The sequence below is a fragment of the Chroicocephalus ridibundus genome, chromosome 8, assembly GCF_963924245.1.
Source record: "Chroicocephalus ridibundus chromosome 8, bChrRid1.1, whole genome shotgun sequence".
Classification (NCBI taxonomy): domain Eukaryota; kingdom Metazoa; phylum Chordata; class Aves; order Charadriiformes; family Laridae; genus Chroicocephalus; species Chroicocephalus ridibundus.
In genome coordinates, this window is record NC_086291.1 from 27,134,309 (window position 1) to 27,159,739 (window position 25,431).

Below are 25,431 nucleotides of genomic sequence, written 5' to 3' on the forward strand. Positions count from 1 at the left end.
TTCTTCCTTCCAAAAACTTAGTCTGGACCAGGTGGGGGTCTATGTGTAGATTTTGTTGCTGAAGAGGAAAGGGAAGAGACATAGTATCTTTCAACCACTAAGAAGCCAGAAGTTGGCCAACAGGTCCAGACTCCTCAGCAAGGAACTGTTTAAGTACTTTACTGTTTCACTGCTATCTTTGATAAGGTGGCATCTAAACATATTCAAAGCACTGGTAGAAACAAAAGCTGCCTGCACATAGACTTGGCTCTGAAGTGAAGTCTGTGCCACATGATACAGTTGTGACTTAATCTAAAGTGTCCGTTTTAAAATGATCCCACTTTGGAATAACTCATTATTTCTTTGAAGTGTGTCATATCCAGTGAACATTACCTAAAGAGTCCAGCTGGTCATCTATTCAAGTTTTTAGCAATATTTAGCAATAAACGGCATAATTCAGAAAACAAGTACCGAACGGTTATCTATTAATTTGAAAATACACTATTACAAAGCCACAGGCATTGCCAAAGCTCAGCAAGGCACAGCTGGTACTTCATCACTTAAATCATACACACAAGAAATCCTCATGCTCATTATGGTTCTAAGAGGATGTTTTATTAGGAGGACAAGACACTGTACATTAAAGGGAAAGCACCAGACAAACAAGCAGTTGTACGCAAGGAGAAAATCTAAGTCTAAACTGACATTTCAGCATCAGTTTGTGTTCCTTTTGGATTTTCCAGACAGAAAGAACCTGCTTAATAAACAGAGAACTAAAGACAAGCTGATCTGAAGGTAGCTTGCTTGTTTCAATTTACAAACCTCCAATGTAGCAAAAGAAATTAATTCTCTTATTTCTCATATTCAGTAATGGCATCAATTACTTAAGAAAAAAATTAAAATCTTAAGATTCAGACCTCAAAGAGTCCAGTACTTATATTTTTGCTTTAATGGTTATTAAGAGTTGCATCTCTTAAAAAAATAAAACTCCAGCTTAAAAGAAATAGAGAAAATGTTGACATAATGCAAGACAAAGTTTCACGTGCTTGTTTTTAAAAGCAGAAATATACCTACTGCTCATCCATTCACCCTCAACCTGTGGGCACCAGGACTTCATTCATTTTTAACTGCTTTATTTCCTCCTTCATATTTCAAAGCATGAATTTGTAAAGAGGTACTAAAGGCCTGTGTCTCGTTCACAAAAGAAAGCGGTAATCTTTAAAACCATAAGACTAGGCATGCAGAGTATCATGAAATGACAATACCCATGACCAGCTGCTCACTGTTTTAAAAACTTCTCAGCTGTGCATACAAACCCCTCTGCTGGGTAAACAAGGTTTCTCTGTTAGATTGATTCCTTCCTTTAGTTTTGAAAGAGATTCTATAATCACTCTTCATCAGCCACAGATGAGCCATTGGATCAAAACACCTACTCTTTGACCATCTAGCTGCCTTCATGTGCCAGCAGGGGTAATTTATGTAATTACTATCTGGAAACCAACCTGGATTAAAATGAGTTTCTGTCTCTTTCCCCCCCCCCCCCTCCCTCCATGTTACTTCTAACCTGGCTCAGTTCCTCGCACCAACTCACTGTTTGGCTGACACTTGTGCTAGCACAGGGGGAAGGCTGCGCAGGGTGGCACTGCTGACTCCTGCCAGCTGAGCTGCTCAAGGAGCCACAGTGTTAAATGTCTACGGGGACTACTTCTAATTCTAGCAGGACAGAATGCCACCAGTGCTGTTTGGACTTGCATTACTCTCTCCAGACTGGCAGTAGAGATGCAATTACAGCAACTGCACTGTGGACACCTAAAACAGAAATCCAGATTTGCTTCATGAAAGACTAAGCCGCTACCACCCGCTCACTGCAAGCATAGTTTGGATCCTGTCAAGTGACCTGGGGATAAAAGGCTTTGAATCTTAAAAGTTTTTGAAAGTGTTCCTCCTAAGTCTGGCAATTACATAAATTAGCAGCTCCTAAACTGCGGTGTCAAAGCTATTGAGGATGGCTTGCAGAACTGGTCTCATTCTTACAGTGTCTTCAATTTAAAGATTAGTCATATACAGTTCCACAGTGGTTCACAAGAAACACTGTGAATTGATAGCAGTCTGATCTACCAGAAGTTCAGAAGCCACTGGTCTGAACCAAGATTTATTAACTAACTTCAAACAAAAAACCCCAAAATTCTAGCAGACATCTACTGTAAGAGGCAAGGACACAGAGCGCTATTTTGAGGTTACTGCTCCTGTTCTGAGCAGAACATCCTCAGCTCATCCACAGTTCCTTCTTGACCACGAAGATAAAGCTGCCTTAATGTACCTAATAAAGTTTTTCTCTCTGGTTGCTGTATTTTGTTAACAATTTCTGGGCCCAATACAAGCTCTCCTAACCAGCAATAGAGTTAGGCTGGCGAATCAGTTTCTCTGTTCCCTACAAAAGAGCACTGAAACTTGTCTGCCTCGTTAACCATTACTTGCTACTGTTTGGGAAAAGCAACTTGTACCAAGGAAACCACCACAATTGTCTACACAGTTGCTCAGCAAAAATAGAACTAAGACTTTTCAAGAATTTTAAAGCTTAGCTGCTTATGCAAATGTTGTTCTTCCTCTTCAGCCTAGCCACCACTATCCCCCCCTCATCCAGGAAGTGCAAATAAATCCCAAATGAGTTTCTGAAAGCCTGAAATAGGTAATGAAATAGCGCATTTCTAGTTTTAAATAGAGTGCAAAGTAAAATTAGTTTAAAAAAAACCCAAACTGTCTACAAGTTAACATAAATAATAGGTTTATTCCCTTTCTCAAACTAGAAGTCAGGATATTGGAACAATACTAATATTCATATCATAATTATGAAAACTAAAAAAAAATAATAATCCCTGGTCACAGGCTGAACTATAAGGTTTTTGGTTTTTTTTAGAAATCTGCAGGTTCTTCTGTTTTTCCATCAAGCTTTACAGGATAACGTACTCTCTTTGATCAGTACCCAAAACATTCGCTACCTGATATTTAACAATAAGCTTTTTTTCTCTTGGATTTAAAAGACATTCATTGAAACTGAAAGCAAGCAGCTGCTAAATTTGGAGGAAAGAAGACTTAAGAACTCCCTTGCACTGAAAGCAATACATATTACACTAGAAAATTCAACAGGTACAAAACCTCATTTTCTAGAGGTTTTCCTCAAAATAAGCATTCAGCTTCAAATTCCTCAAACTAACCATTTAAGCAACAGAAACACCATATTTGTTTATTACGATAAGAACAACCTCTGCACTAGGTCCAGCCCAGAGGCCCCGGCTGGGAGCGGGCTGCAGAGGAGCCTACGCGGTTCCCGGGAGCTCGCAGGTGACCGCCGAGGGAGCGTCGGTTTGGGACCTCCCTGACTTTCCCACACCGGCACAAAGCTCCAGGAAAAGAGAAGTGACCCAGATAAACTAAGAACAGTAAAAACGTAACGCCTGTTTTCCGCACAAAACCCAGGAAAACTTCGAGAAGCCGCCTCCTACCATCTCGTCGCATGAGCCTACGAGACCCGGCCCCGCTGCGACCCTCCAGGCTCGCCTGGGGAGGCCGAGAGCCGAGGAAAAGCCTGGCCCCGGCCCCGGCCCCGCTGCTCTTCCGGCCCAGGCCGTGAGCCCTCACGAAGGGACGGGCAAGACCTCCCAGCCCGACCGGGGGTACCGGCAGCAACGGGCGGGGGGGGGGGGCGGGGCACGGCGCACCCTGCCGCCAAGGCTGCCGGCCGAGCAGCCCCCGTCCGGACGGCCCCCCCGTCTTCCCCTCCAGCGGGATACGGCGGCCGGCGGCACCTCGCCGCGCCCGGGCGGGGAGGACACGCGCGGCCCTGGTGCGCTACCGGGGGGCCCTGCCGGCAGGCGGCAGCCAGGCCGCCCACCCCGCTCCTCGCAACGCAGCGGGAGACGAAGGGCGGCGGGATGCCCCCCCTCCCCGCTCCCCAGGCGCTCCCACGCAACTTCGGGGCAACTTCTCCCTCCGCCCCTCGCCCCGTCCCTTCCCTTCCCCCGGCGCCCGCCCGCCGCGGCCCCGCCGCTCACCCCCAGATGACATAGTTGGTCTTGACGTTCTTGGGCCAGGAGAACTCGCCAAAGATCACCTCGTCGCCCTTCACCACGATCTCCTTCTTCTGCGTGTTGTATTGCCGCAGCACGCTCAGCACGTCCGCCATCTTCGCTCCGGAGCCGCCGCCGCCGCTCCACTCCCCCCCGGCCCAGCCCCTCCGCCAGCCGCTCAAGGACCCCGCCGACAGGTCCTGGGCTGCCATCGCAAACGCCTGAACAGCAGCGGCGGCGCCGACACCGCCGCCTCCTCCAGGGGGCGACGCCGCACCCGTTGCCATGGAGCGGAGCGGCGGCGCCGACACCGCCTCGTCCTCCAGAGGGCGACGCCGAACCCGTTGCCATGGAGCGGCGCGGCCTCGCCCTCGGAGAGGCCCCGCCCCCGGCCCGGCCTGGAAGCGCCCGACGGCCTGACGGCGGCCCGGCCGTGGCGGCGGGGGAGAGAGGTGCCGCCGGCAGAGTCGCTCCCGGAGCCTCCGCCGGGCACAGCCACCCCCGCCGGGCGGCGGCCCGGAACGGCCGCGGTGCCGCCAAGGCACGCAGATCAGCACACCGCTTTGAGGTGACAAACGATTAAGAGTTCAGGCCGCAGGTTGTTAATTGCGCCCCGGCCCCGCCGGCAGCACGCGGCCGGTGGCGCCTGAGGCAGCGCAGGCAGAGAAACACCTCGAGAAAACAGAGTAAAAGCTCTCAAATCTGCGCGCTCATCTCACACCGCAGGTTAGAATGAGTCTGCTGGAACCTGGATATAAGGGCGGGGGAAAGATAAGACAGAAAAATCTCTGCTTTATCAATCGCAGGAACACAATTTAATTCTGACAAGAACAAGCCGTCAAAAGACCACAGCAAAACAGCACTCCTCCAGGCTTGCAGCTCTACCAAGTGACGCTTCACTAAAACAAATACCATATTGCAATTCACGGTATTGTATATCTGAAAAAAATGACATTGTACTTAGTCCGCCTCAGAATTGCACCCTGGTTCAGAATGATGTCACTAATATTCCAAGGTTCAGATTCTCAGCTGACTTAAATTGCCTTAAGTAATTTCCTTCAAATTTCCTTTAGAACTAAGTCCAGTAGTTCTAAACTAAGTCCATAATCCAAATCTGTGTTCTTCTGAGACATTATGTGCCATGAAAGTGCATCAAGACACCCACTAATGTTTAATGAAGTTTCCTAATCATGAAGCAGCATCTCTGCTTCATTTATTTCATTTATTCATTTATTTATTGCTTTTGCATCTGAAGAAGAAAAAAAAAATGGCAACACCACTGAGCAAAATACTCTTTTTTTTACCCTGCAGGGTTCAGGATTTCGCAGAGATCCTGTTAAGGCCATTTGCTCAGCAGAGCAGCCGAAGGACTGCAAGCAGTCAGAGGCCCGTCTGCGCTGTCGGGCATGTTTGTGCTCTCTCAGTGTTCCAGGTGAATTCCTTCTGCTCAAGCATACAAAACTTGGAAGTGCAGCCCTTCACAGCAGAACCCAACAGACCGGCATCCCCTGGGGAACACCAATTCTGGGATTCCAGGCCTGAAGGACACTTTTGTGATGGTTTATTCTAATCCTCAATGCTCAGAATTCTCGTAGCACTTTTCAACATTGTCACGAAACATTATCCTATTTTAAAGCTGCAAAAGGCAAAATCGCATCATTTTTCTTCCTTTAAGCAGTATGTACCAAGACTGACAAAACAAACTAAAAGTCAACAGTTTATATAATTTCTTGTTCCAAGATGTTAGTGATATCACTGTTAGTGTCAGAACTACACAGCATGCTATCTCAAGTACATTTGTAACATTTCACATACGGTATCGAAATAGTCTAATACACAAATATGCTACACCCCCTAATAACATGATGAATTATACCAGTTACTTCCCATATTTAATTTTTTCTGGTACAGAGTAACATTTATGTAGTCAGGAGACGAAACCATAATGAATAAACAGAATATAATTTCTCAGACTGGTCTGGAATGATTGCCGGAGCTACAGCTCATGAAAAATGGGAATAAACTAGAAATGCTTCCAGTGGGCCAAGTCCCGTTTCTCATCCGAAAACCCCACTGCATCACAAAAACCAGCATTACCTCTCAAGAAACACATCCCATACATCTGCCAGACTGCAAATAATACTTTCTTCAGCAAGAAAAAAAGTCATTATGTTCCAATGACACAAAAAAGCCATTCATTTTAGTTATGCTGTTGTCTGTTGCTCAGTAAGCAGTGAATGATGCAGTACATAATCAGCTGCAACACATGTCTGCAAATAAATTTATTTTCATGTTTCAAGAAAATATAGTTCTGGTTTACTTTTCCACTTAAAGATGACTTCATTAGAAGTTTTAAACAGGAGTTTACAAAATAGTTCCCACAGTTTGCTTTGGGGATCACAGTGAGATTATTAACCATTATTTTTATCATTAAATCAGGATTTGATAAGAGATGTCAGAGAAACTATTTTCACATGGCATTAGATACCTGATAGTTTATCATTTTTATCACAGAGATTAGGCTAGAAAACCATTACCTGAAATGAGAAAGCCTGTTACCATTTAGTAAAATGAAAGTCTATCACGTAGGTACAATGTTTCAAATCATATTTTATGACTAGTTTGTCAGAGCTGTAGTCTAACAGGTTACGCCGATGTTTCATATGAAATCGAAATTAAGTTGCAAAATGAGGTTTGAGACCTTATAGGTAAATTCATTAAGAACATCAAGAAAGATTGTTCAAGTGTTAAAATACAGGAGGAGCGAGATACACCATGTCTGAATACACAACATTAATTCTTATATATAAAGTGTGAAAAACCAAAGCTGTGCACATTAGTTCATTTCTTTGCACTATTTTAAAACATAGGACGGATTACTGATGAGTACCGACTACTGATGACTACAAGTGATCTAGAGCACAACTCTGCAAAACTTGCCCTCTCAACAGAGAGGGGCAGAGAAGTTTCTGCAGTACTGGAATCCTTGCCTAGATCCCAGCAGGGAGGCTCAGAGGATATTCCATAGGTGTGCTCTGCCAAGGACGTGCGTATTTCACCAGTGATCCAGGCTCTGTAGCAAGTTAGGTGGGGGTGAAGCAAGGGGGTATTGCCGAGCAGCTCTTACGAGACAGTCTGAGTAAAGAAAAAAAAAAGACACCCCCACATAAAATAAAATCTCCAAATTTTTTAACTCCTTAGGAAGAGAAAATGAATTTTCCAGGAGTCACTAAAAACATTCCACTTATTAGAGGATTAGTCAAACACACTGCAAGCATCACTTCCCAGATACCAGGCCGAGCTCATCATCCTTCAACACATTATTTGTCGCCTGTGAATGCTCCTGTTTCACAGGTAGGTTTCCAACTATTTGAATAACTGCAACGCGGGAAAGAGACGTAAAGAAAACCAGGCCATAGAAATGCTGAGAGAGGAGATTTAAAATTAGTTTTTTATTTGACAAAGCAAAGGCACCCCCAAAACCCCAGCCCCTGGGAGTCAGCCGCAGAGGGCGGGAGCCCCGCCCCGAGGTCGCTCCGGGCCGGCCACGCGACCTCTGCGCCCCTTCCTAACCCCCATCCCGCCGACAGAGCGCTTCGGAGCATCTTTACTACCCCTGCGTCGCAATTCCAGGGCTCTTTTTCCTCAGAAAACCAGCCCGTCACCACCGGTACTCTAACCGCTAACGCTGCCCCGCCGCCGCTGCCAGGTACCCCCGCCCCCAGCGCCTGTCCCCGCCCCTGGGAGCCGCCCCCACCGCTCTTTCCCCGCTCCTTCTCTCCCGGCAGCCCGCCCTAGGTCGCCTTCACCTCCGGTACCGCCGTTGGCAGGGCCCTCACCGGAGGGACGGGGCGGCGCTTTCCGGCGCGCGGCGCCCCAGGGCACCGGCAGCGCGGCGGGCAGCCTCTGGTGCCGCCGGGAGGCGGGGCGGGGGCCTGCGCGCGGGGTCGGACCGCCGTGAGGACTGCGGGGAAGCCCCTCCCCTTCCTCTTTGGCGGCCATGGCCCTGCAGAGGGCGCTGGGCCGGGCGGCGGCGGGGCTGGGGCGCGGGTGGGTCTGTCAGCCGGTTGGTCCGGCGCCGGGGTCCGCGGTGAACCCGCCGGGACGGAGCCCGCTTTCTGTCTTTGTGTCCTCTGAACGCCCGTTCTCGGAGGAGCGGCCTCCAGGGAGCGGCGCGGCTGGCGCAGGGGCTGGGACGGAGGGGGGCCCGGCTGGCAGCGGGAGGCGCAGGCCTCAGAGCGGCACGGCTGCGAGACCCGCTGCTTTGATGAAAACGAGTGGAGTCCCTTCGATTAGAGTCGGGTTGTGGCGTTAAGTACAGCCCGGTGTCAGATTTGACACTCGTATCTGTGTTATCGTTGCGGGGGGCAAACCCAACTGTATTTCTCGTGGAAAGGCAGCCGTTCTGGTTATTCTTATAGTCTGCAACATCCATCTCTATTTTCATCTTCCTGCAGGCATGTAAGAACTACCATGACTTGTGGGTATTGCAGCCGAAGTAAACTTACATGTAATGGAGAAATCATATTAAATATTAAAACAGTACAAAGCCAACCTTTAATTTGTGAACTATAAAATATGTCATTTGAAAGCTCAAATATCTGACTTTAATTTCTTTTTAGTTTTAGAATGGGGAATAGTGTGCCTACTTCTGTAAGATTGTCTAACGACGCTGCTGTGAATCAAATACAGGTAACATTATGCAATTCTTGATGATTTTCAACATTTCTAAAAGTCATAGTTACTTAAAACCTCTTGTGACTTATAAAGGAAATTCTGTAGAATTCTGCCTGTTGAACCTGATTCGTATGTCTATTAAGTTTAACCACAGCCCTGGAACATCATCTTCCTAGGCTACATCTGTTTTACATTTTTTCAGACCTCTGCTCAAATTCAGTACTACTATCAATACTGGGGATTAAACCTTGTAAAATGACTGATACCTAGTAAAGTACATATTTAAAGAGTAAGTTGTTTTTTAAAGTAAATTTATTGATACTAAATGACAGCCTGAAATCACTTGAATTACAGTAAGGGAATAGGGGTATTTCTTTCTCCTCCCCAGAACCCTTTTTTGGCACATCCTGTTTGCCTCATGGACGGGGAAAGCTGTACTAAATAATTCGAGGAGATGCACCTTGTTTGGCAGGCTGTAGGAGGTCTGTGACTGCAGAGCAAAAGAGGGTTCAGGGTTGGCACCATTGCATGCCAGTCATACCACATGCTCTACAATCACTCTACTGTTTTGGAGTGAAGTGCAGGTCATACACAGCTTCAGAGGTGCCAGCAGTGTTTCTGGTAGAGATCGTTAATGCCAGTTCTCCTCTATTTCTCTGCTCCCACAAGAAGATCATAGCATTCCTGAAAGCTACATACTGCTAAGTTTTAAATGATTCCAGGTATTCTACTCAGAACATTTTACTGAAAAGCTTAAGTGGAGCAGGAGAAGTCACTTTATCTTCCATATAGTTCGGCAATCTGCTGAAGTTGCGCCTCACTGCCTAGGGCCCTTGTGTACAGATGCACTTTGGGATCTGGCCAAGCGCAACTGCAGTTCTTGAGGTCCAGAGCCTGACTGGTAGATAGGCAGGAATTCTGATGTGAAAGTACAGGATGCGTCCCTAAAGAAGGTGCTGTGCTAGGCCACCAGAGGTCTTCGGAACAAATGTGGGGTGGATATACTTTGTACCCACCATACAGATGCCTTGATAGAAGTCACTGTTCTGCCTCTTGTTTTTAAAGAAAAGTACTTCATTGCTCACCTTAAGATTCTTGTAGCTGTAGATTAGAAGTTAGGGAAAATTTATAAGCTAAACTAGCTTTTCACTTTACCTTAAAAAAAAAAAAAAGAGAATAGAGTACAGCATAAAGTACAGATTTTTCAGAAGTAGCCAGCCAGCACTGCAGCATGGCAGGGAATTCCTCAGTTGTCCCTGTTAAAAATACCTCAGAAAGCCTTTTACAGAGAGTAATTTTCCTGTATTTGTTACCATAATAGCAGTTTTTTAACTTCTGTATTTATTTTCTTGACTGTTTGATACTGTTAAAATACACTGACTTAAAGCATGCTGACTTGAATGTTCTTTTGAACATACAGGAGGTAATTTCAAATAACTGTGTGGTGATTTTCTCTAAAACAACATGCTCCTACTGCAAAATGGCAAAAAAACTTTTTGAGGATATGAATGTAAATTACACAGCTGTAGAACTGGATATGAATACAAATGGAAGTCAGTTCCAAGACATTCTTGAACAGATGACTGGTGGCAGAACAGTAAGTATATTTTCTTAGACATAACAAGCAAAATAAGGACTTACACAATACACATTCCTGATGGGTTATGACCGTATCAAGTTCTTAAATTCCTTGAGACAAGTAAGCTTGGGATACAAGCTCCTAAATTAAAGACAAGGTACTGCAGAAAAGTTCTGTACCATCTGTGTTTAAAACTTATCTTGTAGTTTCTTAATTTTTTTATGCTCTCACTTGACTCAATTACTTTAATTTATTGCCATCTCCTGTACAGTGACTTTATCCACTTTCGAGGAGCACATGAACAGTTTCCCACCTCTGTAAACACAGAAATGTACGAGTTGTACAGTAATATTAAATATGCATATTTAAGAACATAACTATTGTGTGTATACTAGAGTCTATGTGGGCTTGCTTAGATTTTTATCTTTTTTCCAAGAAATAACTAATGCAATTTTCATTTTCTGCATAGGTCCCAAGAGTGTTTGTCAATGGGACTTTTGTTGGAGGTGCTACAGACACTCAGAGGCTTCATGAGGAAGGCAAACTGCTTCCATTAGTTCATCAATGTCAAGTGAAAAGAAAATCCTGAACAGCCTTAGTCTTCCTTTGTATAATCAGAATTTCAGACAAGTTAGAAGATCACAAAGATACCCTGCATCAGCTGGACTCAACAACTTCAACCCATGAATCATGGATCATTCTCTGACACAGATTTTATGGACTTGGCAAATTACTTGGTGTCCTTGCCTCAGCTTTATCACAACCAAAATGGTGATAAAAAACATTATGTAACTCTTGGGCTCCAAGTGTGGTATAGTGATCTTATTTTATTGCTATTACATCCTGATACTATGCTTTGGAGAAGTACAGACTGTACAAGAAGAATGCTGGAGGTTTTTCGCTGCAAATTATTTTGCTTTCTAGCTTTGTTCTGACAATTACAATAAATGGTCAGTTTAATGGTTCCTTTAAATTGAATTTTTCTCTGAATGCCAAATTGTAATGATGAAGAAAGTATGAAGCAAAAGAATGTTGTAGTGATATTGCTGTATGCGTGTCTGATCACCTGGCTACCAAATTGTGTGTCTGGCTGCTACAGAAAAGGGAATAAAAATTCTTGCAGCTTTAGAGGGGTAGGTGATTGCTTTCATCTTTGCTCTGCACTGTGAAGTATCAGTCTATACAGTGTCATTCATGAATGTCCTCCGGGAACCAGACAGCTCGCTGTCATCAAACTGTGCAGCTACAAACTATGGTATGATCAATCCAACACTATTACAAAACTTAAGACCAAGTAAAATGGGTCTAATATGCATAGAGTTTATTTAGTACTTAAATTCTACAGTCAGAATGCAGTTTACTAGCAATTTTAACTTGCAGTTAAATGCCTAAAAGAAATGTCTAAAATTCAATTGTTTCAGTACAACGTACATCTAAAGTCAGACCAGGCAATGCCAAGACTTGGTTATTTCAAGAAAGTTCATATCCCATCCTTCAGTAAGAGGGACCATTACACTACTAAAGGTGCACAGTTTAGAATAAAAACCTTAGTCAATGAATTTTTACGCTTTTCTTATGAATAAGGCTCCTGTTTTTTCCACTGCTTTCAGCACTGCATGCACCTAAACTACTTTTTTCCCCTCAAGGGAAAAAAGCATCACATTTATCTTCAACTAGGACTGTAAGAGTATCATGTAAATTTGACAGCCTCGTTTTTGTGATGCGGGTTTGAAATAAGTTTAAACCACATCATTTGTAGAAACTCTTTAGTATACAGTTGCCTGCGCTGTGCATCTTTAACGTGTAATGGGCTAATTAAACACACTGACCTCATATTTTTTATTATTGCAGTTTACTGTATTTTGCTAATTTCATCGCTGCCTTATTAAAGTTTTGTTTACAAGGACACATTCATCAAGGTAAACACACAGAAATGTGCATCTCTCCCTAAATTTATACTTAATAAAACAATTTATTTTGCACATACAGTGGTAATGAAGTACTCTTTTTTTTCCTCTGTGTAGAATTCTTCAGCCAGTTATGTTTTCTCAGAAGATTAACAATAGTTGTGCACCTAAAAGCTGGTAAATCCATCATGTAAAAATAACAATAATAGTATGCAAAGAAATTTTTCAAAGACCTTTTCATTTTGTTCTCTGTTTAAAAAAAAGGTTCCAAAAACAGTAGTCTAAAATAACCCTTTGAGTTCTAAGTTTCAGAAATCCCAGGGCATTGTCACTTCAGGCAATATTCTATTCCAGCTGTTGAGAAAACATGCTGTATGCCTGCAGATCCAAGTGAGTGCCCGTTTATTAAAGAAGATATGTCTTAAGGCACTCAAAGGGTTAATTATGTTTCTTTTCAACCATATTAAGGCTCCCCATCCAAATAGTTTCTCATCAAATTTTGTATCGTTTCATAGAAAGTAGCAGCAAGACAGTGCCTTCATTATTGGATGGCACAAAGCCATGTTATGTTTAAGTTATATAAACATGATATGGCTGTTGAAGTGTGGTTCTACTCTAGAAAAAAAAAAACAAGAAAAAAGAGGGACTCAAAAATAGTCATTAAAAGTTTCCGCATTTTTTGCTTAGCATTGTCTCCAGGACAAAGCTTTTTAATTTAAAAAAATGCTTGCCCTGGGATCTGAATGTTAAAAATGATCCACTGAAAGATTCTGTTCTTACACTTAAGACATACCTGCTCATCCAGCCTAAATACCGTGCTCCTAAGAAGCGTGAGAAGCTGGAAACAAATAGCAAGTTATTTAAGCAGACAGAGCTGTTAATGTCCCCATCTGTTGCTTCTTTTTACAGAATTACTTTTTGAAGAGTAGAACTGCACTTTTATAGGAGAATTTAATAGAAAAGACATTTTATTTGTAACTAGTTGTGCTTAACTCTAAGAAGCTGGTAACATCAGGTAAACAGCTATTTATATTCATTATTTGTTAATGAAGCATTTGTAAAAGTTTTCAACATACCACACATATAATATGCAAATATATATATATATTTAAACTTAAATTCAGAATGCAGAAATACCTAAGGAAACCACACTTTACAGTATCAAAATTATAAATCCAAATGTAAGCACACGTATTTAAAGACACCACACCTTCTGCTGAAATTAGCTAATCTTAAATTTTAGCTAATCTTAAATTTTAGCTCTCAGAGCAGCACACACGTAATACACTGTCCCTAGTGTTTTACCTTTCCCCCCATAACTCTTACTTATCAATGTTTTACACTATACTGTATCATGGTAAGACAAACCCCCTACCATTCCAGCAATAAAGTCATTAAAACAGCTTACTTATAGCATATTTGTCCACTGTGAACCAATGCAAATAGCAAAATAAACCTATAAACTGATGAAATGCTTAAAAAAAACAAAAAAAGATTAAAAGCGCACACAAGACAAATGATTCTTTGCTTAGGTTTACTTCTGCATCCTATTCTTTGAAGATTTTTCTCTAATCAATACTGCAAAGAAGCTGCCCATTTATCCAGAATATTGTTTCCCTAATTCTGCATATAACAGCAGCTTGGTAATATTTAACAGAATGGAAAGCTCCAATCCACTGAACTAATTCTAGAAAAAAGCTTTAAATTTCAAAAGCCAATTTTAAGCAGTTACTTCATAAAAATAAAGCCATTCACAGGTAGATGTCAGATTTTTGTAAATAAACAAAGTATACTTTTGTCACTGATCTTTACACAAAGTTTTACCAAAAATCCAATAGATACAACAAATTAAATGTTTTATAAGAGATTTATGTAGTCAAAGGAATGAAAAAAATTTATCCAGTTTTTTAAAATTACGATAAATACGATGACATCAGTTCTGGTATAAGTTATTTCACTAAGCTAGCATGCTCAGTGACAGCAAGAAGGCAGAAGAACAGAGGCAAAAAAAAGGAACGGACGAGAGCTTGTACATGAGAAGAGAGTCAAGTATAGGCCTGAGGTGACAAAGAGATGGGAAAGGAGAAAAAAAGACAACATTAACAGAGAAAAGGAAGGGCAAAGCAAAAAGGTAATCCAAGAAAGGAAATAAATGGAACCAATACTAATGCTTCTGGTACAGTGGCTATGAGTTATTAAGCAGCACAACTTTTTGCAATGGAGAAAAATATTTTCCTAGTGTTTTCACAGACAGAATACATTTCCAAAACTGCTGGTGTTATTTCTTAAGCCGAGAATATATACTTAATTGAATAGCCTTTTAAAGCCATACCCATTCATGGGCCCCAATTAAACAACAAACAATGAAAAAGAACAAGACAATCCCCTAATGATTTATGTTTAACAGTGGTTTTAAGCAGCAAGATATTTTAGGGCCAGTTATTGGTGGCCCTCACATAATGGGCACTTAGACTGGCCCTGCTGACTTCAGATCTACACCTACTTTTAAACTTCTCTTTTTTAAACAGAGGATTGTAGGTAAAGACCCCGTATTTTGCCTGTAATAATAGTCTAATACTGAAGAATTGTTAAGGGGGTCACAGTGAAATGGCAGTCAAACCGAAAGCCTATTGATTCTGTTAGATATCAGGAAACCTGCATTCACCCAGTCTACAGTTGCACTCTGCATTTAGACTTTTTTTTAAATCATGTTTTGAATAAAATTAACTATCTTTAAACTTGCCCCAGTTTCATTTTTAATGGTAAACTGCAGTGCACAATTATAGCCCCATTATTGTTATTTTTTTGTTAGTCAAAGTGTTCCTCCAACGCAAACAACACTATTAACTTGAAAGATTCAGTGTCTCCTCTTTGGTGAAAGAGTAGGTTATTTTTTGTATACTGAACTAATGCTTAAGCTTAGCAACTTTTGTCTTAGCTCACCTTTTTTTTTTTTTTTTTTAAACATTACAGTAATTATTGCCTCTTTATATGTCCAGATATCATTTTGGAAATTATCAGTTTAGTAAGTAAAGACTAACATCGGGACAAATTTATATTATGGCATATGCGTCGCACTGTCCCCTGAAATTCAGTATATGGGCAGATAAAAAAGATCAAGTCCATGGAAAAGGGATATGCAGCATCATTCTTCTACGCCCCTTACTGCAAGATAATAACAAAACTAGACAGAAAACGGTAGACGCAAAGGTCAACACACTATAAAGTTTCATCTGTCAGCATTTACTTCAGTTTCCCCTCTCCGTGAAAATCTTAATGGAGGAGCAGATGACAATATGATCTTGCTGCTAGTTTTACATCGGATAACCAAACCATTTAGAATATTCTATTTCTAACAAGATTTTTTTTTTAGTACAGAGATATGGTAAATATTTAGGAGCATATTATGTACTCCAGCATGGATCTTTAAGATGGTGCATTGCTATCCAGTGTCAATAGATACAGGGAGCTACATTTTCTCTAAGTTCTACTGAAAAGTTCATCTTCACTTACGCTCTAGTTCAAGGAATTTTATTTTAAGCTGGACTGCTTTCAAAGATGCAACACTACTATAACTGTTTATTCAATCTGTTAGTAACTAGTCTAATCTTTTACTTGAAGTAAATTTATGCAATTAACTGCACAAAGTTACTTGAAATACCTGTTTAAGTTTTCATTTTATATTCAGTTCAAAATATTTCCTATTACTTCACAAATACTACTCCAAATAAGAAAAAGTACTTGCAAAAGATACTTATCTATCAGTTATTTTCAACATCTCTAGCTCAGAAGGGAACACCTAATCAGATGTTTGACTATTGTGTAATTTAAAACACATTACTACCAAAACCAACCCCAAAACATCAGTGCATTTACTTCAAATAATTATTAACATGTATTGAGCAAATGAGTTTACTCCTCCTATTAATGGTGTTTGTTTAGAAAGAAGACTACAAGCGGTAAGAAATTTTTCATAAGAAATGTCTAATTTTCTTTTTCAAACTCAAAGTACTATGTCTCAGCTTTTTTTCTCTAGATGTCACCTGACAAGCTGGTAGCAGTCCTGTATTCTTCGAGCATTCTATCAGAGCTGTTTTGTAAGAGCAGTGATAATTCAGAAGTAACTACATTCACATCCACTGAAAGGTAACATTCCTACCATCCGTTCTTTAAGCCATGGCTTAATGTCAGAAAAGGCTTCCCTCACTGTTTTGTTTATTCATTAAGGTAGAGTATAAGTATATAGCAGAAAACCTTCAGTAACACGTAACCTCACATTTTAGCACCAAAAGTGATATCCATCCTACAGAATGTGAGGTTGGAATTTATAATCAATATGTACGAGGCATAATGAAAAGTGTTACAAGTATCAAAAGTATAATATGAACCTGAATTTTACATTTAAAAGCTTGGTGTTTAGGCAGAAAAATATGGTTTTACATGTCATTTATCACAACTGGGTTATTTTTATAAATCATAATTATTTTCAAAGTAACATCAAATTCACTGTTTAAAACAGCCAGAATCAGCATAAAAGAGGCAGACATACATATGTCTTGGGGAAGTTTTGAAAGCATCACTAAAAAAAAAAACCCAAAAAACACCTTTCTCATTTTCTAAGATTGTGATCTACTGAAGAGATCTTTTAACTTGCCCCCTATACACATATATATAAAAACACACACAGAGAATTAAATACATATACACATGAATTGCTATCAATTCCTGTTCCAAAGTGATGAGATACTCACTAGCCTCCTCCTTCTTTACTCACACTCTTACTATCAGACTAAAAAAAAAAAAAAAAAAAAAAAATATCCAGTTTCAATCGCTTCCTAAACAAAATTTTGAGAACATGAAGGAGGCAACTGTACATGTCATAAAAGTTTTTAAGAATTGGTCACTATAAACTGGAGGTAGTTTTGAAAAATGTTAGCTTGAATTAATTTACGAAATCAGAATTAACGTTAATCTACAAAAAGATTTTAAAAAAATGAAATACTCTCCTGTTCGGAAGATTGTTTCTGTATCATTGAACGCATTCCTTTGAAGAAAATGTAGCTTTTTGTTTCTGGTTGTTACCACTCAGCTTTCAAGGGCAGGCCAAGACACATGCACTTGATCTTCCTCACTGAAAGTGTGTCGAGCCTTCCCAGAGTTATAACTAGGACTGAATGTGGCTTCCAAGCCATTGCCAGGGTCTTTTTCTACTAAAAACAGTTCTTAGAACTTCCTGTAAAGCGTACTAATTCTCACATAGAGCTTCTGAAACTGCCCCTCAAACTCCTGAAAACTCAGATGATAATCTAGATAGAAAAAGATTAGCGTGAGCTCTTCCACTTTCAGTTTTATCAGTATAAAATTTCACTGGGTAACTTTTATACTGCATCACAGTCACATGGTCTCATACATGCCAGAAAATACTTCCTTTGTAGATTTGAAGTGTAACAATGGAAACTGTTGAACCTTAGTAATTTGTTTAAAATACAAAGATTAAAAGAAGCCCAAAGAAAAATCCCTCTCAATGAAGTCACTGTTAAACTGACATTATTAAAAATACTAAATGCACTTTTGTTTCCTGCCCCACCCTAAGAGTAATCAATCAATTTATTCTTGCAAACAAGCATTCCACAGCAATGGGGCTGGGGGAAAATTTTTATCTCTTGGTATTTGTGATCTATTATAAATGAAATTAAATTATGTGTTGTGTAACCCTGTAGCTACTTTTAGCAAACTTCCCACCATTATTTTAAATTGTGTGCAACAGGAAAAAAGAGAAAAGACATTTCTCATCCGCTTTTCTTGTTTTCCCCCTTCACAAAAAGGTAACATTCTGATATGTATATAATGTGCCATATTCTAATAAAGTATATTTGTCTGGGAATTCCCAGGGTGAAGTCTGTTGCCAGCAATGGACCCACTGGGAAGAGCAGATGCCTAGAAAATTAAATCAAATCCAAAATGAAGTTTCGAATAACATCCAAAGCTCCTGTATCAAAGCCGCATATATCCAACATGCCTCTGTCATCTGGATCTGCGATCGTAAAACCATTTGAGGTCATTCCACAAACAATCAGTTTAGCAGGAATACCCATTTTCTAAAGGAAGGAAAAAAAAAAATATCAGAACACACATACACAGTAACTTAAACATGCCAGAGGGCCAAATCTTGCTATCTTGCTTGCATAAACCACTGTCTGAATAGGCATACTGACAAAAACTAGATATGCCATAACCAAAATTGCAGACTGCCTGATAACATTACACTGAACCTGCAGTACATGCATTTAAATAAATGCAAATAATTACAATGAGGTATATTAGCACAACTTTCCTGCAATACTAAGATTCATAGATTATTTCAAATGCAAACATTAAAATTGCTATTCTGCGGTTCACTCAGAAAACTTTCAATAATAATTATAAAATCATTAATAGGAGTCAGAGGGTACGTTTTTGCCTAAGGCAAGGATTTCCAAACGTTGGTTGAACAAACACAACAACTGCAGCTTGGACAATTCTGCTAAATGAGCTGAATTTGCAGGTTAGTAACCTGTAAGGTAAAGCAAAGCAAGTGTCATGAAGGCCAGAGCACAGGAACTCTTTGTTCAAAAAACGAATTTAGGAAGGGCATCTAATCTCAACTAAGAAAACTAAAACACAGTGGGCAAGTTAAAGATTTTTCGTATTAATTTCAACTGGGTGGATATGATATGAAGATTAATGTCCATACATACGTGCTTGCCAGAAAGTATTTTTTGTAGTTTAAAAATTAGTTCCTTTAAAGCATAGAAGGTTGTTTGCTGATTAAATAAGAGTTTCTAATTGCAGTGGGCTTAGAGAAGGTGTTTTTCTTAGTTCTATTTTAAAATTATGAAACTGCACGGCTTGGAGTAGCCCCTTTAAAACATAATGAGCTTTATTCTCAAGATACTATCACCTCATCCTATTGACACCTTCCCTACAGGCTTATTTTCATTACTTCATTTAAACATTGTGGTATCTACCGCAGACATCAAAGTTAAATTTAATTCTGTAAGCCAAATTTAATTCTGCAAGAACTATGAAAAACTTAATCAATTCTATATAGAATACAGAAATTCATGTATTCCCTGAATATCAAACAAATTTTCTCTGCTATTGCAGTACACCAAGAAGGGTGGGATAATTACAAATCCTTTTAGCAATTCAGTGGTTTTAAATATGCACAATTAGTGCAATACGTGCACTAATTCTACCTAAAAGCAGAATATATCAGTTTTTAACAATGTATAACTATTAACTGAGAAAAGCTACAACTAGTTCAGTCTCTAGAACGTTTTTAAAACTGGTATTTATTTTGTCCTGTATTCATCAATCATAAAGAGTCAGAAGCACATTTACCTCTCTGTACTCTCTAAGAGCTGTCGCAGGATGAGTATTTCCAGCAAAGGTCTCATTGTCAGTAAATACAATGAAGACATCAGCAGCTGTCTCAGTTTTTTGAGCCCATATCATTGGAAGGGAACAATCAGTGGTACCCATTGGAATCTTGAAAGAAAAAAAAAAACCAAACCCATTAATGCAGAAATTAGTAAACCTGGAAAAATTACTTTTTGTGTGAGCTTCACGTTTTAACACACAGAGAGGCTTCTTTGTTAAACAACAGTTCACTTACTCATTTCATTTCAGTTCTGTTCAGGGTTTTTTTTCTTGATTTTTTTTTTTTTACTTTTTTTCAAACTAACTCATTGTGACCTAACACTGCCATTCTAAATTGCAATGTTTAATATCTGGCAGCTGAAATAAAGACATTTGCTAGACCTTCTCTAAATAAAAGGGAGAAAAATATCCAGTGTTTTACTATACAGACACGGACTAAACCCAGTACTAGAATTGATTACAAAGAAAATACATTGTAACTGCTGAGACTTCTACACTCTAATTTTAGCAACAGCTATTTCCTAACAATTTTTTACAGTTTTTTTAAATTTTTTTTTTTTTTTTTTTTTTTTTTTTTTTTTTTTTTACATACTTCATACATTTTCACTAATACTTGAGGTAACGTCATATCAGCCGTCACTGGGCAAGGGACCATTTCATGTGAAAAGGCAGCAATATGGGAATCCTTCTCAGTACGTGCTACAACCTGAGAAAAAGGAAGACAAAAATAATTTAGTTATATTATTCATGATTTTTAATGTCTGAATCAGTGCATTCCCTACCAAACACACATGACATATCCTTTTGTATTTAAGTCACCATGGCTCCTCAGATGCACTAATTCTTCACTCCACACTTCAAATATTCTGTAATATTACCACAAATATACATTGCAAAAATCAGAGCTAAATAACTGCTCTTATTACTGTCACTAAAGATACTTCCATATTTCTTCTCTCCCCTCTGACATAAAACACTAAACATTTTTAAACACCAACAAAAGGTTGACTCCTCTGTAATATAAATATGCAAGAAGTTTTGGAATATCAAATTGCGGGTGAAGTGATTGTGATACCAGAGCCATATTGATAACTCAACTGCACACAAGAATTATATCAAAATTTCTTAATCCAGTCTGTATTATTCTATGAATGCTTCTGAAAAAAATTAAAATGTATTTTCAGCTAAGATAAATAAAAAAGCAGCGTTGACCAGTTTGATTTATACTAGAAATGAACTTCTTCAAATTGATCCTTCTGAATTTGGTTGGCAGTAACTTTAAGCATCTGGTCTACCAGTGAGAGACACAGTCACCTCTTCTGTGCCCAAAAATATTATATAAAAGTTTCCTTCTAATTTCTAAACAACTTTAGAGCACCTCTGTATCAAAAGGGCAGCTCAAGCTGCAAATAGTTATAAATAATGTGTGGGAGGTGTCCCTGCCCATGGCAGGGGGTTGTAACTAGATGATCTTTAAGGTCCCTTCCAACCCAAACTATTCTATGATTCTATAAAAGAAGTGGAATGCCTCACCATGCACATTACTGCTGCAACTGTGCTAGCATTGAGAACACTGCCCAAAACTTTTTGTGTCATTGATGCGCTGACGTCAACTGCAACTAAGATGCGTCTTCCTGTTGGTTCAACTGTCTAAAAGACAAAAAGAAAAAAAAAAAGAAAAAAGAAAATAGGTAGACATAATTAATATATTCATTTCTTCTTCCATCTTCTGCTTTCAACCCTAGAAGTGGGTTTTTTTTTTTTAATTCTTTCTGGGGTAACATTATGACAATAATGTTGCCAAAAGCTGAATATATCATGAAGTTTTGATTGTTTGTTTAATAAAATCCCAATTCCTAATATTTTTGTTATAAAGTTTCAAAATTGTTATCCACCTAACAAACTTTTCTCAATCATTTTATATGCTTTCAGAAAACAGAGAATTCTTAAAAAAGCTTAACAAACTGGAGAACTAGATTACCTTGAAAGTTTTGTAAAACGAGGCATCTAAAGCTTCTAAAATGTCTTCATCAGGACGCCACCACAGCTTCCCTCTGCTTCCATGTCCAGCTTTGTAGGTTTCTAATGCAACCAAAATATGGAATGGGTGTATTCTACCCTACAGGCAAAAGAAATCAACAGGAAGTTTTTGAAAATCTAAACTCCTTAACAACAACAAAAAAAAAAAGTAACAAACTAAAATTAAAAATAAGATCCTACTACAAAAATCTCTGGGTTAGTAGATTGTTACTTTAAATTTGAAGATTTTATGCAGTCTTTACACAGCTGTTGTACGAACTGATACTTGTCAGTTACTAGTAATGGACCTCATTCCTTTTTCAGAATCTCCAATGAATTCCAAATGTTATCTTATGTCATCACCAGAACTTTGGTGAAATTTCACAGCTCTATCTATGATTGTCCAATGCTGTCTTTTATTACAGTCTTACAGTAAGAGAAAGTCCTCATCCTGCTAAAGGGAAAGAAGTTGAGCTAGAGAAATAACAAACTTGAAAGTTTTGTATCTGATACAGTAAAACTGGACAAACAAACTCTTTTCAGAATACAGCATTAATTTTCCTCCTACTATAAGAAGACAGTACAAACACTTTATTCTTTTTTTGCTTTCCCTACATAAACTCAATCACTGGCTGCCACACACTAAGTATTCTAAACCACATCTTTGCTTTACTGATTCATCAACATTTTGTAATCTTTTTCCTCAAGGAGATTTTCACTACCAGCAGCAAACCTTAGCAAATCTGAACGCCTGCCCATTTTCTTTCTTCCATCAAGGTATTGTGCCACCATCTTTGCTCTCCCTTCTCCAGTGCCTAAGTAACTATGTACGATTAAAGCAGAAAGCAGAGAAAAGGAAGTGCAGTGGGATGGGAAAAAAAAAAAAAAGGATTTATGGTTGTTCTTCTCAATTCAACTATGGTCTTAAAGAACTTTGGTGTCCTGATTTTAATCTCCCCAACTCACAAAACTATTAGAAAAAGCCACTTATGTTCTCTGTCTCACATTAAATTCCTGAGAAATTTTGTTCTCCCTTTGGGAGAAATTTTTGTTTTCCCTCTTATTTTCTTACCTCTTTGATGGATAGTAAAGCAATCTGAAAGGAGAAAGTCTCCTTGTTCCATCTTCTTCCTCCTCTCAGCTGCTAGGCTAGTTTCTTCATTCACTTCCTAAGATGCTACACAAGTGACTTCCAGTCACTTTTTAAGCTTGTATTGCTGATTCTAAATTAAAAAGACTCAGAAGCAATGGATGAACCCAACAGGCAAAGCTTGCCACAGCCCTAACTTAAGAAAAGATCCTAGCTGTCAATCTACTTAATTTGTAGAAAAGTTTCAGAAACAGAGGGTGGGGGCGGAATCAAATGAGAAATGACAAATACAAGCTTTAAAATCGAGGTGCAAGTATTCCACTGCAGTTTTTTTGAAAGAATAAACTACACATTTCCTCCAAAGAACATCCCTTTTATTTTATAAAGGGGTTGCCTGAAGGAATGCAGTTTAGGAAGAGATTAAAAACCACAAAGGCTGTCACTGATTATGAAAGAGTTCTTACCTTTTTTAGCAGTTTCTCATTTCTTAGTCTTTCACATACTATTGCCACTTCTGAACCTCGTGGTTCAAGCACTGAATTTGCTGTCAGTTTTCCTAAATTTCTCAACAATACAGAAATAGACATTTCCTTCAGCAATGCCTTCCAAACCTACATTCAAAGAAAGAGAAGGGGGAAAAAAAAAAGATGAGATTCCCAAACCACAAGAACTGACATCTGTACATTAAATAAGTGTGTTTTAAAATAAACGTACAGGTTATATTCTTTTAAATTAGCATCTTGGGTAAAAAAACTTGAAAAACAGCACAGGACTATTTATAGAAATCTAAAGTTAAGATTCTGAAAAGTGTTACTCTAAAGAGAATACAAAGCTAACGAAGTTCACCTACCTCTTTAGATTTCAGATGGTTTGTCAGTAGATGCTCTCTAACTAGACCATATTCCTCTATTAGATGAATAACTTCCAATTCATCTTTTGTGCGTTTTACTTTTTCCACAGCCTCCAGGTACTTCAAGAGTTTTTCAGTCTCAGCAGAAACTGCTTTGTCTTTATAAGCCTCTTGGACATCTTTCCACCCTTTGGTAATATATTTAGTGACTATAGCAATTCCTATTGAAAAGAAAAATATTTTCCAAGCAGGATTACCATCTTTATACTGGCGTTTATCATTCTAGCAAGCAAATGAATTAGCAGGTTTCATTCGCAGACCTGCCAAGCAGCTATAAAAAAGGTCAGCAACACACAACTTAAAGTAGTAGTTTAATTAGTGTATTAGTCTCCTTAGAATTAAGGAGCCTAACGTATTTGAAACCAACAGATCTTCCCAAGTAACAAAAAAGTGTTACTTCACCATTTGTAAGCAAACAGGAACAAATTGAGGGAACTGTATTATTTTATCTTCTCTTGACATAAGGAAGAAAAAGAAGCAACAAACTCTGTTTACCTTGAAGATAAACAGGTCAGTTTCTGATACGACCACTCACATTTTTACTGTGCAATTTACAGGATACCATCACTAAGAAATCATAAGTCTACAATGGTACTTGGGTTTCCAAAATAGTTCCACAGTAAATATAACAGGTTTAAAACACAGTATTTTCAGGTAAACAAAAATTTATTACCTTCACTGGCAGGTTTTAGGTGGGACAACCTCAGAAGATCTTTATGAGACCAACCACTTCTTTGTTTATATTTTGTAACTGCTAAAGCAACAGCCATGCCATTCTTTCCATTGTACCAATCTGCAACAGCTTTCCTCAGTGCACGGCCCCACATGCCACATTTCATGCCCTCCTTCAGATCTTTTTTGAATTGGATGAAAGTAAAGAGGTGGGTTGGTATGCAACACACCTCAGGAACAGCTTTAAATGCTGCTTGTTTTGTTTTTGCATCAGAACACTGTGAGCAAATTGCAAGGGCAAAAAGCAGGGGCTCCTGTTTTGCTGCTCTGCCTTCTTGACTAAATGTCTTTATTTCTTGAACAACTTCACAACCTCTACCTTCTTCAATCAGTCTTATTAAAGCTTCTGCATTTTCAAAGCCCAGCTTCTGCTCCTTGATGTAATAAGTACCACCTTCTGAACCAAAACACAAGAAACGCTGCAGTCGATTCATATCGGTGACATGCCACACATAACCACTTTCAGAGTTCGGCACCTGCTTTTCATCTGGGAGTTGCACTTGGTTTTCCTCGTCCTCCATTGTTTACACTTCCAAGAGGTCTGTTGAAAGAACAACAAAGTTATTAAGAACTATTGTGAAAACCTGATGGCACTAGTCTTTTATCACTTCTTAGCAAAGTAAGCATGTTATCTATACACTTGTAATTTTTCCTTCATAAATTTAGTAAGACTATACTCTAAGCGTGCAATAATATGTATCAATTAGGGGAAAAAAGAGACATAAAAATTCTCTTGAGTTAGAATGGTGACAAAATTATTTGCTTAAAACCAACTTAGAAACTACTTAACCCAAATAAGCGGCACACAGAAAACACGGCTGGTGTTATGCCTTTTTGCCACTAATGTATTACACCGCTTTCTTGGGTAGACTTTTTGAATGGCATACTAAATTGCTCAAAACTCAGAGCTTGCCCCACTCTATTTTTGCTGAAGAATCGGTAATGCTGACCAATTGAAGAAACGTGATGCTAAAATAAAGAACTAAAATACTGAAAAACTGTTTAGTCAGAACACTTTCTGAGAGTTTAAATATGGTGGGTTTCAGTGA

General features: G+C 39.3%; 3 protein-coding genes across 9 annotated transcripts in view; 1 reads left to right on the forward strand and 2 right to left on the reverse strand.

The window, feature by feature from the left end:
• The window catches only part of CDC73 (cell division cycle 73), a 113,116-nt gene extending 108,918 nt beyond the window's left edge, over positions 1-4,198 (reverse strand). Inside the window, exon 1 of the mRNA XM_063343136.1 lies at positions 4,032-4,198. Within this exon, the coding sequence (XP_063199206.1) occupies positions 4,032-4,162 (131 nt within the window). The 5' untranslated portion in view covers positions 4,163-4,198. The remainder of the gene's footprint in view (positions 1-4,031) is intronic.
• Positions 4,199-8,035: 3,837 nt separating this feature from the next.
• On the forward strand, positions 8,036-11,651 carry GLRX2 (glutaredoxin 2). Of its 5 annotated transcripts, none has more exons than XM_063343277.1 (4): positions 8,036-8,096; positions 8,669-8,738; positions 10,144-10,320; positions 10,772-11,651. In XM_063343277.1, the coding sequence occupies exons 1-4, from the start codon at positions 8,047-8,049 to the stop codon at positions 10,889-10,891; spliced, it is 417 nt and encodes a 138-aa protein (XP_063199347.1). In that variant the 5' UTR covers positions 8,036-8,046; the 3' UTR covers positions 10,892-11,651. The 5 variants fall into 5 exon arrangements, with proteins under 5 accessions (XP_063199347.1, XP_063199352.1, XP_063199350.1 ...); XM_063343282.1 differs by having other exon boundaries at positions 8,081-8,136; XM_063343280.1 differs by lacking the exon at positions 8,036-8,096 and adding an exon at positions 8,103-8,556.
• RO60 (Ro60, Y RNA binding protein) lies at positions 11,603-24,920 on the reverse strand. 3 transcript variants are annotated; one of them, XM_063343276.1, is made up of 8 exons: positions 24,702-24,920; positions 23,591-23,811; positions 23,205-23,351; positions 21,613-21,750; positions 21,165-21,281; positions 20,224-20,337; positions 19,593-19,739; positions 11,603-18,307 (listed from the first exon to the last, which is right to left on the reverse strand). In XM_063343276.1, the coding sequence occupies exons 1-8, from the start codon at positions 24,901-24,903 to the stop codon at positions 18,155-18,157; spliced, it is 1,239 nt and encodes a 412-aa protein (XP_063199346.1). In that variant the 5' UTR covers positions 24,904-24,920; the 3' UTR covers positions 11,603-18,154. The 3 variants fall into 3 exon arrangements, 2 of the variants coding, with proteins under 2 accessions (XP_063199346.1, XP_063199345.1); XM_063343275.1 differs by having other exon boundaries at positions 24,324-24,920; XR_010072182.1 differs by having other exon boundaries at positions 18,176-18,307; positions 20,231-20,337; positions 24,324-24,920.
• Between the last annotated feature and the right edge of the window lie 511 nt (positions 24,921-25,431).

Coding starts and splice junctions, on each gene's coding strand:
- RO60 (XM_063343275.1), bottom strand. CDS start 24,903: ATGGAGGACGAGGAAAACCAAGTGCAACTCCCAGATGAAAAGCAGGTG. Junction 23,812..24,323: donor CCTAAAACCTGCCAGTGAAG/GTAATAAATTTT, acceptor TCTTTTCAATAG/GAATTGCTATAGTCACTAAA. Junction 21,282..21,612: donor CGTTTTACAAAACTTTCAAG/GTAATCTAGTTC, acceptor TTTGTCTTTTAG/ACAGTTGAACCAACAGGAAG.
- GLRX2 (XM_063343277.1), top strand. CDS start 8,047: ATGGCCCTGCAGAGGGCGCTGGGCCGGGCGGCGGCGGGGCTGGGGCGC. Junction 8,739..10,143: donor CTGCTGTGAATCAAATACAG/GTAACATTATGC, acceptor TTGAACATACAG/GAGGTAATTTCAAATAACTG. Junction 10,321..10,771: donor AGATGACTGGTGGCAGAACA/GTAAGTATATTT, acceptor TTTTCTGCATAG/GTCCCAAGAGTGTTTGTCAA.